Raw genomic sequence first — 13,151 nt, forward strand, 5'->3', positions numbered from 1 at the left:
CAGACACGCACGTATCAAAGACACAGTCTCTCATATAATCTGAAGGGTTCAGCACAGCATGACAGGTGGCAAATGGTCCACTGGGGTCAATCAGAACTCCACAGTAGGGATACTTCTCAAATATGGCTTTCAGTCTGGGATCACAGTCCAGACATGTGCCGCTTTCACATCCGTCCCCACAAACTGCTCCAGGGACGTCCACTTTCCAGGCTCTTCCAAATACATTCACGTCCTGTGTAATATTGCCATCTGGAAGACGGAAGTCATTAGAAGAATCTCCGTCAAAGTTACCGCAGAGTCCGCAGGTCTTGCCACGGTAGTTGCCAGGGACGGTAGCAGTGACTCTGTAAACCCGATCATAGGTCACCTGGAGGCCAAAGCCGGTCTTGATGATGTAGTTACTACCGTCATTATAGGCCTGGACCAAGGAGCCATTTAAACTGTTTGAACTGTATGGGATGTTAGTCAAAACCCCATTGACCTGTGGGAATAACATTGTATTAGAGTCATACTAAAGAAATTCAACTACATAAACTCAGAATCACATATCATCAGGCATTATGGGAGCTTCATGGAGCAGCTTCGGAAGAACAAAAGCAGACAAACCACCACTTACCAAGATCTGGGGCTCGTTTTGTCTTATGATCAGGGTGCTGCCATAGACGGTTAAGGCCACTTGCTTGGTAACAGTGACTATGCTACTGGGCCACCATCTCTCATTCTCCACCTGGATAGAGAAAGGGGTCAGGCTGGTCCTTTCAAGGCCACAGGATTGGGACAGGACGTATGTACAGGTGCCCTGAAAATCAAAGTGCTTCCCGTCAAAGGACGTATAGTGTGGGTCTCCAGCAGCTTCACAAACAGCGTTGCCGATTGGCTGGCATCTGCGAACGCCATCCACCAGCTCACACTTCTCATAGGGGCCACAAGATAACTTCTTACAGACCACCTGTGGAAACAAACACAGTGCATTCATGTCCACAAGCAAAACAGCTAATATCATGTAGCTCTAAAGAGATAACAACTAATAAAAAAAATGAAACATTAACTGCCACTTCAAATGTCTTGACTGGTGGAAATATATCTACTTATCTACATATATATTTATATATAAGACAGGAGTTTGCCATTTCATTACAAAAAAAAGTAATTTATTTCACCATCATTTCCACCATAACAGAATGCTGTTAAACAAATAATTAATTGGCAGTTTCATTACTTCAAGAAAACCCCCCAAAGAATTACCTGATAACATGTATACACACCACTAGATGTTATTAGTAGAAAAAGTAAAGTTATTGAAGAAAAATATGTGTACTGTAAGTTATTGCATTAAGTTGCTCTTGATTGTGAAGCAAAAAAAAAAAAGCGCATCCATCCATCGTAAAAGTACTCCAGGGGGTTATAAAAGGCCTTCTGAAGCAAAGCGATGGGTTTTTGTTAGAAAAAATGATCCATATTTAAAACCTCATAATCTAAAATAACTAAATTCCAGCAGACGACCGTGCATATACTGCGCAAGTCAACTTTAGCCACAAGAGTAACCCGTGACGTGATGTGTGACGCAGAATGTAGGAGTATCGTAAACTTAGATGCCTCTCATCGTTCAAACAAATAGGGCTCTGCAACAAACTGAAGCTCCTCTTCTCTTATATCAAAATCATCCAACATTTCTCCTTAAGATTTCTCATTTTAGACTTCTAATTCATGTTTTTGTTTTGCTCTATCCTCTGTGCTTCCGCATTCGTCATTACGTCAAGCATCAGGTCAGAGGTCACTCTTCCACCGCAAATCAATGCATATGGTCATCTGCCGGATCTAGTTATTATAGTTAATAAAGTTTCGCTTCAGAAGGCCTTTATTAACCCCCCGGAGCCGTGTGGAGTACTTTTACAATTGATAGGTGCACTTTTTTTTGCTACAAAATCTGTCCCTCCATTCACTGCCATTATAAAGCTTGGAAAAGCCAGGATATTTTAAAATATATCTCAGATTGTGTTCGTCTGAAAGAAGATAGTCATATTCACCTAGGATGGCTTGAGGGTGAGTAAATCATGGGATAATTTTCATTTTGGGGTGAACTATACCTTTAAGATAACAGGCACTTTATAACCCTACAAATCAAATCCAATCACATTACAATGTCAAAACAGTAGTATATTCTCCCTATCATCACTTTAGCGTGTCCTCTTACCTGGCCATCCGCTGAACATGTGCACACCTCCTCACAGTTATTGCCAGGATAGAACTGTTGGTAAAGCAAGTAGTAGCGGTTGCCATAGAGACAGCCACACTGAGAGAGGGGGACGCAGCGGTCGCCACTCCTGATGTAGCCCTGGTCACACACACAGCCCTCCGTACAGCGGCTACGACAGTCAGTGGGAGGAGCCAAACTATGACATGTGACTTCACAACCAGAACCACAGAGCTCATAGTGGCTGTGAACAGGACACTGAACACCTGACAAGAGACAGACATGTGATTGGTTAAGTTATTTAACATTTATTATTAAATAGTTAATTAATAACTAGTAAAAATGCCACTATGACTATCAATTCTTGTTCTCACTGATGGGCTGGATCATGGTTTTTCAAGTTGATGCTCACAGGTGTGCAAAAAAAATGTATACATACAATATGTTGTTGCTCAAATTATGAATTTTTGCAGCTTAGTTTCAAAATATCTAAACTCAAATGGATAAGAACATTGATTTCTCATTGCAAGTAGATCATATTTGGGGTTCATGGCTTCAAAAGATTAAAACCCCCTGGGCTAGATTATGTACACGTCAGATTTGATTTTGAACTCAATACCCTTATACTGAATGTACTAACACACCCTTCTATCCCATAACATATATTTTTTTATTTGTGCCCTGCTTTATATAGGCCTTTGTTGAGATGAATAGAACTAATGCTGCAGTGTCATGAAAGTCTATCTCTACTTCTACAAAAAGTCTTGTGTACGATCACAATATTACACTGTATACGGTTTCTCAGAAAGGTCTAGGTACAATTTCCCTGTGTTTGTCTCACCACAGAATTCAGCAGTTCTCCAGGGGCTGATGGTCTTTCCCATCGCCTGACAGGCAGATACATATGCCGTTATGGACTGGCACAGTATATCTCTCCTTCCGTTATACAAGCAGACGTCGTAAACACAATCCTCAAAAAATGGAGCAGGGTTCAGCACGATTTGACAGTCGTTGAATGGCCCCTGTGGGTCACGTAGCAGCCCACAGAAATCAGACGTCTCGTACAAACTCTTTTTGGCCGGGTCACAATCCAGACAACTGTCTGTGCAGCCATGGACACAGTCTGGGATCTCGGCTACAAGCCAGCTGGCACCAAACTCCACTGGTCCTGAGGAAGGTAATGTTGTTCCTCTGATGGTCAGATCATCTTCTGGATTTCCATTGTAGTTCCCACAGAGGCCACAGACGGCACCCATGTAGGTGCTTGGGATGGTGACGGTTGCAAAGCTGTTCCAATCAAACGTGACTCTGAGACCAAAAGAGGTTTGAACGACAGCAGACCAGCCACTTCTGAAAACAGAAACCTGACCTTCAATAAGACTGAGAGGGAGATTCAACAGCTCACCACTGACCTGAAAAAAGAAAGCGAATTTTGCTTAAATTTCTCAAATGACAACATCCAGCTATCTGGAAAGATGAAATTTCCAGTGGTTAAATGCATGTAACTAGAACTTACGGTAACAAAACTGCTGTATTCTCTATCGATAACAATGCTGATATTATATACTTTGATTTCCAGTAGCTTTGTGAACGTCACCGCTCTGCTTCCCCGAAAGTCATTTTGCACTAGCACATCAAATGGCACCAGTCCAGGATCTGAGACACAAACCCCAACCAACTGATACATGCAGTTGCCCTGAAGGAAGAATATAATAATGCTATCATTTTACACACAAAAAAAAGCCAACTCATCCAAACACATTTTATTTTAGCTTCTTATAGCTTGAAATTCAACTGTAAAAAATAAAATAAAAAAATCAATGCGTCCCCAAATTGTCGAAGTTAACACTACATGCTAGGACACTTTGAGTAAACGGGAAATATTCAGGCAGAAATTTTTGCAGTTACATGTGGGAGAAAAAACTAAATATTTATACCTGGTGAACGTGCTTTCACCAAGCACAGCATGTTCCTGGATCAACATATTTGTTGATCCTGGAACAACATTCCAATCAACCAATCAGATTTGAGGGACAAGTTTACAGTTTATGTCAAGTTTAGTCTTACAACCAAGGTTAGGTGGTTCTACATCAGTGTTGTTCACCCATCATTTCCCCTGATTTTAGGGATAACTTATGGCTAGGGTTAAGTTTAGGGGTAGGGATTAGGACTAAACTTTCAGACATAAATGTTGTTCCAGGATCAACAAAATATGTTGATCCAGGAACATGTCTTACTTGGCATAATCATGGTGACCATTTATACCTACACTACAGAAGCCATGAAGAGAGAGGTGTAAAAGAAAAATCTATTTCACACTTTATTTAAAAAAAAAAAAAATTGTGGGAAAAGAAAATCCTAGTGATTTTTCATTATTCCTGCAGTTCCCCCTCCATTTTTGCTTGTTACACACTACAGAAAATATATAATGAAGAAAAAAAACTGCAGTTCTTTTGTGTGTCAATAGAATAGTACCTGGAAGTCAAAGTACTTCCCGTCAAAGGTGTAGTAGTGGGGGTCGCCCAGTGCCATACAGGTGCTTTGGGAGACATGATAACAGCCCCTAATGCCATTCACCACCTGGCAGTGCTGTCCAGCCCCACAGCCTCCATCTTGGCATTCTAGACTTCCACCCTCCGTGGAGCAACGACAAAGCCGCTGGCAAGCATCATCCGCCCAGAAAGCCTCCCCGGCAGGAACGTAGCGTCCATTGTAGGAACAGCCACATTGGGCAGAGTGTACACATTTTGATCCACTCAGAACAAAACCAGGATCACAAGCGCATGTTTCGACACAGGGTAAAGTGCAGTTCAAATGAGCCCCGAGGCCCATGCAGGTCAAAGGGCAAGCGCTACCACAAAATTCATAATGACTGTTTTCAGGGCATCTGTAAGCTGAAGACATATTCAGATAAAAAAAAAAAAACATCACAATTTTCTAGAACAATATTAAGTCAAGTATGTTTTGCAAAATGCTTATCAGACTATTACTCACAGCAATTGGCTGCTTCTCTCCAGTTGGTTAGTTGTATCCCAAAATGTTGACATACACCCGAATAGACCTCCAAGGCATTACATAAGTAGTTTTTGTGGCCATCTGCCATACAGACATCATACAAGCAGTTCTGAATGTAAATAGCAGGGTCAATAAAAGAATGACACTGACTGAATGGCACCTTCATTAAGAGTCCACAGTAGTTTTCACCCTCCCATTGTTTAAGTGCTTGAACATCACATTCATGGCCTCTATTGTCATCTCTACAGCCCTCATCCCATGTTAAGTTGTGAACTTTCCAACTCTGGCCAAACACTGTCGCATTGGGAGCCTGGGTGCTCGAAGGCATTATGAAATCATCATTGGGATCACCATTAAAGTTGCCACAGAGGCCACAGACTTTGTTCATGAAGGCAGTGGGCATGGAGACCATGAGATAGTGGTTATAGCCATACTGCACATTCAGCCCAAAAGAAAAAAGGATGGTGACGAAGCTGCCAGACTGGAACATGGATACTCCAACATCATCAAGAATGACAGGAAGGCTCCACACACTCTGGTCAATCTGTACAAATAAAAACATATTATTGCATATTAAATTGCAAAAAAAAAAAAAAAAAAAAAAATCTTAGTCAATAATTTTGCCTTGTTTTACAGTAAAAAAAAGCTCTAGATTTTAAACTTTCTCTCAAAATATGTTTTGGGTTTTTATTTTTATTTAAAGTCATCATGAAATCAAACTGTAAGTATTTTTATGGAATACTGCAGTGTTTAAGCGACAGTTTTATTTAGTGTGTTTAAAGCCACGTTTCCACCGCAGGAACTTTCCCCAGGAACTAGGGACTTTGGGGTAGTACTCAGTGTTTCTCGACCGCAGGGACCAGGGTCTAAATGAAGTTCCAGGCAAAAATTTCCTCCTCAGAAAGTCCTTGCTCATGGGGTAGTACTTTCTTAAAGTTCAGGAACTTTCGGGGGCTAAACATGGGAGCTGAATATGCTGATTGGTTGAGTTCACACAGCATTTTGATTGGTTGACTCCACACAGCATTTTATTTAAACCACCATTTTTAAAAGCCTGTTGTGGTGCATGCAGCTGTTTGAATCAACAATGGAGTTTAAAAAGTACCGATGGACCAACGACAAGGTGCAACGGATCATTACGCTTTGACACCAAGTCAGATTTTCTTTCATTGTATTTAGCTTCAACAAATGAATAAGCAAAATAAATAACACATTTTCAAACCAATTCATTATGATAATTATCTTCAATTATTTATCTGATTGAAAATCACAAAAGAAGATGGCGAAAAAAGGGAGTGGTCTGAAAAAGGAGACAAAAAGAACAGGTAGAGATGAGGAAGTGGAGACAAGTCACGGAAGTGAGAGCCTGGTGGAAATGGTGGAAATGAGTTGCTGAGCGTTTGCATGGAATATTTGTGGTCGTCTTTGGAGTTTAACCGTTATTGCTTGAGTTTCAATCCTCGGGGGATACACCAAGAAGATTGCATTGGAATCTTTGTGTAAGACTGATGCTGGACTGTCTAGACCAAGAGAGGGCTACTCTTTGAAAAAACGAAGGAAATTAACATTTGAACTCTCTTTTGCAAAATTAGCATCCCCATCCGAGACGCAATCACACCGAGTCAATCACACCTCAGCATTGCCTTAATCTACATTTCCCTTCCTTCACCCCCTCTTCCCCCATCTCTTCTCTCTACATGCAGAGATGACCTGAAATTCACCCAAAATCTATATGGTTTAATGTGAACAGTTATCATACAACATTATACATGTTTGGTATCATTTGAAATGTCTCAGTGTGACTGGTACAAAGGTCTCATTCCCACAGAAGTAAACCAGAAGGTAATAAAGGTTTTAAGATTTTAGAGATATTTTGCACTCTGTAATGGGTGTGTCCACCTTCACAGGGTCTTTCATGCAAATGGCCTTCTGTCCCCAAAAGGTGTAAACTACTCAGTCTAGGACCCTGATTAATGCAAATTCCCATTGTGAACTCATGTTTCCATTTGAAAGAAGTTTCTGTCTTGGTCTGAATATTTAAAGAGATGTTGCAGGAGGCTCAGGGCGCGATCCTGTAATCAGATCAGCCCACATTGCTGAATGTCCAGGACATTCATTTTTCTAAAGTCAGGTTTGCATCTTTTACTCTGTTTTTGAGCATCTGATGTTTTGTATTGATCACGTCAATGTCTTTGAATTGATTACGTAATTGGCATGATAAATTTACCTGACTAATAAATTGTTATATTTGACTTTATTGTGACTTACTCAGAAATTATTGACTCTAGTAGATCATAAATCCATAATCTCACAAATCTACGCTCGGGTTAGCATGGACTAAAGTACAGTTTAGGTGAAGCAGTGGGGCACACCAACTGATATTTTAGAGCTCCGACTAACACATTGGCATTAGTTATGTATACTTAGACTGTGTAGGCTAATAATGGTTCAGAACCATTCCGTTCAGAACAACATAGGGTTGTCGGACCAATCTGAATAGGGTGAGCCTCAACCTCTGATTATTGTAATATTATTCTAACTAAGTGTACGGGGGAAACCACGGCATGATTATATAAAGTTACCATTAGAAATGTTAGATTGGTCAGCTTGGTTCTATGGTAATGGTCATGACCGCTGGTTAGATATAGTCTTGCTTTAATTCAGTGCGTTCAGATCTATTGGGACTAAATAACATACTTTTAGAAATAAACAAGCATGGTGCGGCGTCTAAAAGTATTAGTCATCGCCTCTGTCTAATGACCAAGATTGACGAGTTTGTGTATCTGAGATTGTATACCCGGCCGGTGCGAGACTCAAAGCGTTATAGGAATCCGAATGAATGAGTACAATAAGAGTAAAGAGTTAAATAGAATAATCAAATGTGTAGCTAAACTATTATACAAATGACCAATAATCAGTTGACATTCTAAACTAAATTCGAGGTCATAATAAAATGGAGTCAGATAAAAGTTTACTTGGAATTAAACTACTTTGCCACACTGAAAAGACCGAACGCGCAAGAAAACCTTCCCTGTCCTGTGGGAAACCACCGTTACATTAGGATGTATCATACTCTGCACAAGGAAGAGTTGAGGCAATCGAAATGGAATATACCGGAGTTCAATGGCACGCCAAAAGGGTTTGGGGATTTTATTTCTATTCTCCTGTAACTTGACTGTTAGCCTAATTATTCTTGAACAAAATCCCTCTTTGAATCTCAAAAATCTGAGATCAAATGGCACTATTTCCACTCTCTTAAAGCTTCCTTTGATCTTTCATCCCTTCACAAAGATTATAGGCCCTAGCCCCTATACAAAAGAAACAAACAATTTTTTTTCCCTGCCCAACTACATAAATCTGTAAAGCCACAACTGCGGGAACTTCTGCAATTAAACCCTGAGGTATGTACCCACACAACTGGCAGAACAAATGTACTACAACATCAAATATACTCCACAGTCAATGTCCCCATAAAACAAAAACCCTATCGCATGTCTCCAACAAAACAGGCCATAATTAAGGATCGGCTTGAGGAGATGTTATCCTCAGGTATTATTGTACCATCACATTCTGGCTGGCCTTCTCCTGTTGTGTTGGCCAAAAAAGATGGCAGACATAGATTTTGTGTGGACTACAGAAAACTTATTCACTGAAAATTATGCTTACCCTCTTCCTTCAGTTGCAGAGATTTTAGAGTCCCTCGCTGGCTCAGTCATTTTTACAACCATTGACTTAAACAGTGGGTATTGGCAAGCAGCAATGGTCCCAGAGAGCAAGTTTTAGACTGCCTTCATAACCTCATCAGGCCTCTGTCACTTTAATGTGATGCCCTTTGGGCTAAAAAATGCTCCAGCTACTTTCCAGAGGCCAATGGAGTTGGTCTTGGGAGATTTAAGGGGTCAGTGTTGTCTTGTCTACTTGGATAATACAAATTCTGCTTGGAGGAAAGCAAGTTTCTGGGACACATTGTGAGTACCAAAGGTTTCATTGCAGATCTGGAAAAGTGCAGAGCATTCAGTCTTATCCAGTCCCCAAAAACATCAAAGTGGTACAAAGGTTTCTTGGTTTGTCTGAATGATAGCATATGCTAGAAGAACATTAATTAAAGCAGAAACAAACTCTTCTGCTACAGAAAAAGAGTGCCTCACTGTTGTGTGGGCCCTAGAAAAGTGGCAACACTATCTGGAACAAAAATTATTCACTGTGATCACAGATCATTCCACCTTGCAGTGGGTCCTGACTTTCCAGAAAACCACAAATCATCTGTTAAGATGGGCCCTGAGGTTACAGAAATTTGTTTTCTTAATGGAGTACCGAAAGGGTAAGCTCAATGTTATTCCTGACACTCTCTCCCAGATTCCTACCACCACTGGGTGTGTGTCCTGTTCGAAGAAAGAGAAGGATGACCTTCCTTTCACTGCCGACCTCATTTAGGAAGAACAACACAAGGATCCTGAGATTGAGAAATTGTTTAAGGCAGTAGCAGAGGGAGACAAAGAAACGGAGGAGAAATATACGGTCTTGGAGGATAAGTTGTACAGAAAGACACAGGTGACTGATCAACAATTTCACTACCACATAAACATTCCATCCTCACTTACCTTCCAGATGTTCGACGCTTACCACACAAATCCTCTCAGTGGTACAGATATTTATGAGGTCTAAGCTATCTAAGCTATCATTTGGTTTAAATGCTGAGTGGGGTCATTTATTTATTTATTTATTTATTTTTTGCGACAGTTATTTAAACTGTCTGGCGTCCGAGCTAAAACTTTAAATTATGTGGCCACGCTACAAAGGTTTGGGCTTTATTAAGCTTAAATGCGGAGGACGAAATCCAGCGGGAACTGGAAAGTAAAGCGCAGTCCTACGTCACCAAACTAATTTGCTTAATCTTCACGGTACTTTAGACCAAGATGGAAACACACACAACAACAGGTCTGGGGGGAAAAAGTTCCTGGGACAAACTGTCTCAGGTAATTTTGGTGGAAATGCGTCTTAAGTGTGCAAACGACAATGATACAACAATCCAATAAGTCCCACCCTAATTTTTATCTTGTTTGATAAGCCATCTTACTTGGATATATGGCAGTGGGTAAAAGAAAAAACTTAAGATATTCTGAAAACAACTCAATTTTGCTTCTTGAGTTGTTTAGATGTTTACATATTTTTACTATAAAATAAGACAAAATTACTTAATATTTCTTACAACTAATGTTTAAATATTTATGAGTTCTAAGCTATTATTCTCATGTAAGACAATACTGTCAATATTGTTGAGATTTCTAAAAATTTTAGCACTAAAACTATGCAATTACTATTACTTTTTTTCCAGAAAAAAAAAATTACCCTGACTTTTCCGGGATCAGAACCTTCAACTCTGATGGTGATACCACCAATATTCACAATTACAAGTGCCACATAGGAGACTCTCGTGTCACCACGGTTTTCATTTTTAGCCAGGACTTCGAAAGCTGGAAGACTGTCATTTTTCTGACAGTTCCTGGTGACAACATAAGTGCAAGTGCCCATGAAGTTAAAATAACGCTGGTCAAATGTGCTGTAGTGAGGGTCGCCCATAGCCCAACACATTCCAAATGGTTTCTTCACACAGGTGGGTAAGGAACCCATCATCTGGCAGTCCTCATCCGGACTACAGTCGATGCTGAAGCAAGAGCGAGGCACAACTACAACAAATGGAGAAAACAGAAAATATACATGATGCTTAAAGGATTAGTTCACTTCAGAATTCAAATTTCCTGATAATTTACTCACCCACATGCCATCCAAAGTGTTTATGTCTTTCTTTCTTCAGTCGAAAAGAAATTAAGGTTTTTGAGGAAAACATTCCAGGATTTTTCTCCATATAGCGTACCTGTGACTTCAATGGCTACCAATGGGTTGAAAGTCCGAATTGCAGTTTCAGTGCAGCTTCAAAGGGCTCTACACGATCCCAGCCAAGAATAAGGTTCTTATCTAGCAAAATGATCGGTCATTTTCTAAAAAAAAAAAAATATATATATATATATATATACACACACACACTTTACCACAAATACTCGTCTTGCACCAGCTCTGCAATGTGCCACGCATTACATAATCATGTTGGAAAGGTCACACTTGACCATAGGCGTAATTTGCGGGTGGGACGATGCTGTCCCAACCACTTTTTGAAAAATCTCGCGGCACGGCTGTATCTAATACAAAAGAAACATCTCTAGTTGATTAGCAATTCATTCGTTTGTGTTAAATAATAGGCAGTCTGGGGCTGGGATGTGTTGTTTTTGAAATCATGTTGAGTGCTCATTGCCGCTGTTATCAGTGGTGCAACAGTGGTCTCTTGGCACTCGTGCACACTGCGCAGTCTTTACACGGACGAGCAATCTATCGCTTAACGCTGTTGCGGAGACTCTTTATTCGTTCCAGTGAAAACACAACACAAAATACACATAAATGTGTTTCTGCTCTTGATATACAATCACTGATGACCATTTTTGGTTTTAATAAGAAAAAAATAAAATACATTATACAAGGGCGGATTAGAACCCAGAACAAAAATCCTACCACCAGACCATCAGAAAAATCTGACATTAAATGCAGATCCATGTATACTTTCTAAATACTCTCGAGACAATATATTGTATTATAGTAGATGTAAGGATGAAACTATCATATTAAATATGAGGCCTATGTCAATAAAATTTGTGCATTTATTATTGTGATAATTCTATTACAATACACCACCCCACCAAACCATTCCTGTCCCACCCACTTTTTAAAACAAAGTTACGCCACTGCACGTGACATAGGTGGAAGTACCGAGCAAGTGTTTACAAAGCGAACGTGCAAAGACTAGTCAAATGGCCTTTATAAAAAAATTAAAAAAAAGGTAAAACAATGATGTCGGATGATTTTAAAGTTGAGATGGCGTTTTTTGCCCGACTGCGGTACTTCCGCCTACGTCACACGTGACCTTTCCCACGTGATTACGTAATGCGTGGTGCATCGCAGAGCAGTGCAAGATGAGCGTTTGTGGTTAAAAAGTATATACATTTTTATTTTATTTTTTAGAAAATGGCTGATTGTTTCGCTAGATAAGACCCTTATTCCTCATCTGGGATCATGTAGAGCCCTTTGAAGCTGCACTGAAACTGCAGTTTGGAACTTCAAACTGTTGGTAGCCGTCAAAGTCCACTACATGGAGAAAAATCATGGAATATTTTCCTCAAAAAACATAATTTCTTTTCGATTGAAGAAAGGAAGACAAACATCTTGGATGACATAGGGGTGAGTAAATTATCAGGAAATTTTAATTCTTAAGTGAACTAATCTTTAAGTAGCAAAGTGAGTTAATTAAGAGATTACTACTGTTTTAACAAAGTAATTAAGACCGCTGTGTTAGCTATTAAAAATGCATTATTGGACTATACAAGTGAAATTATTTGCTTAAAGGGATAGTTCACTCAAAAATGTTCACCCTCAAGTTGTTCCAAACCTGAGTTTTTCTTCTGTTGAACACAAAAGAAGATATTTTGAGGAATGTTGGTAACCAGACAGTTAATGGTAGCCATAGACTTCCATAGTATTTTTTTTTTTTTCGTACAATGGCTACCGTGAACCGTTTGATTACCAACATTTATCTTCTTGTGTTCAACAGAAGAAAAACTCATACAGGTTTGGAACAACTTTAAGGTGAGTAAATGATGACAGAATTTTCATTTTTTGGTGAACTATCCCTTTAAGACTGGCTATACTGCATTAACAACACACGTAAATGCTTTTTTAAATAAAAGGAGGAAAGTGTTTAATTGTGACATACCTGGATCAATGCATGGGGCTGGGGCTCCGTACCCATTCACTTGGTCTATTCCCACACTATAGACCCCAAAAGAAGCACTTGCATGGGTTACTTTGTGCCCACCTGCCCCAGGTTGGTAAACCA

General features: G+C 39.8%; 2 protein-coding genes across 2 annotated transcripts; both read right to left on the reverse strand.

Annotated features, from left to right (window-relative positions):
• Positions 1 to 541: 541 nt before the first annotated feature.
• On the reverse strand, positions 542 to 3,586 carry LOC127495500 (IgGFc-binding protein-like). The gene is made up of 3 exons (XM_051862419.1): positions 3,036 to 3,586; positions 2,195 to 2,460; positions 542 to 949 (listed from the first exon to the last, which is right to left on the reverse strand). The coding sequence occupies exons 1-3, from the start codon at positions 3,448 to 3,450 to the stop codon at positions 542 to 544; spliced, it is 1,089 nt and encodes a 362-aa protein (XP_051718379.1). The 5' UTR covers positions 3,451 to 3,586.
• Positions 3,587 to 3,595: 9 nt separating this feature from the next.
• On the reverse strand, positions 3,596 to 5,159 carry LOC127495502 (IgGFc-binding protein-like). Its single transcript, XM_051862421.1, has 3 exons — positions 4,670 to 5,159; positions 3,722 to 3,890; positions 3,596 to 3,606 (listed from the first exon to the last, which is right to left on the reverse strand). Exons 1-3 carry the CDS (start codon positions 5,120 to 5,122, stop codon positions 3,596 to 3,598), a joined length of 633 nt encoding a protein of 210 aa, XP_051718381.1. The 5' UTR covers positions 5,123 to 5,159.
• Between the last annotated feature and the right edge of the window lie 7,992 nt (positions 5,160 to 13,151).

Source organism: Ctenopharyngodon idella, chromosome 15 (genome assembly GCF_019924925.1).
Source record: "Ctenopharyngodon idella isolate HZGC_01 chromosome 15, HZGC01, whole genome shotgun sequence".
In the NCBI taxonomy this organism is placed as follows: Eukaryota; Metazoa; Chordata; class Actinopteri; order Cypriniformes; family Xenocyprididae; genus Ctenopharyngodon; species Ctenopharyngodon idella.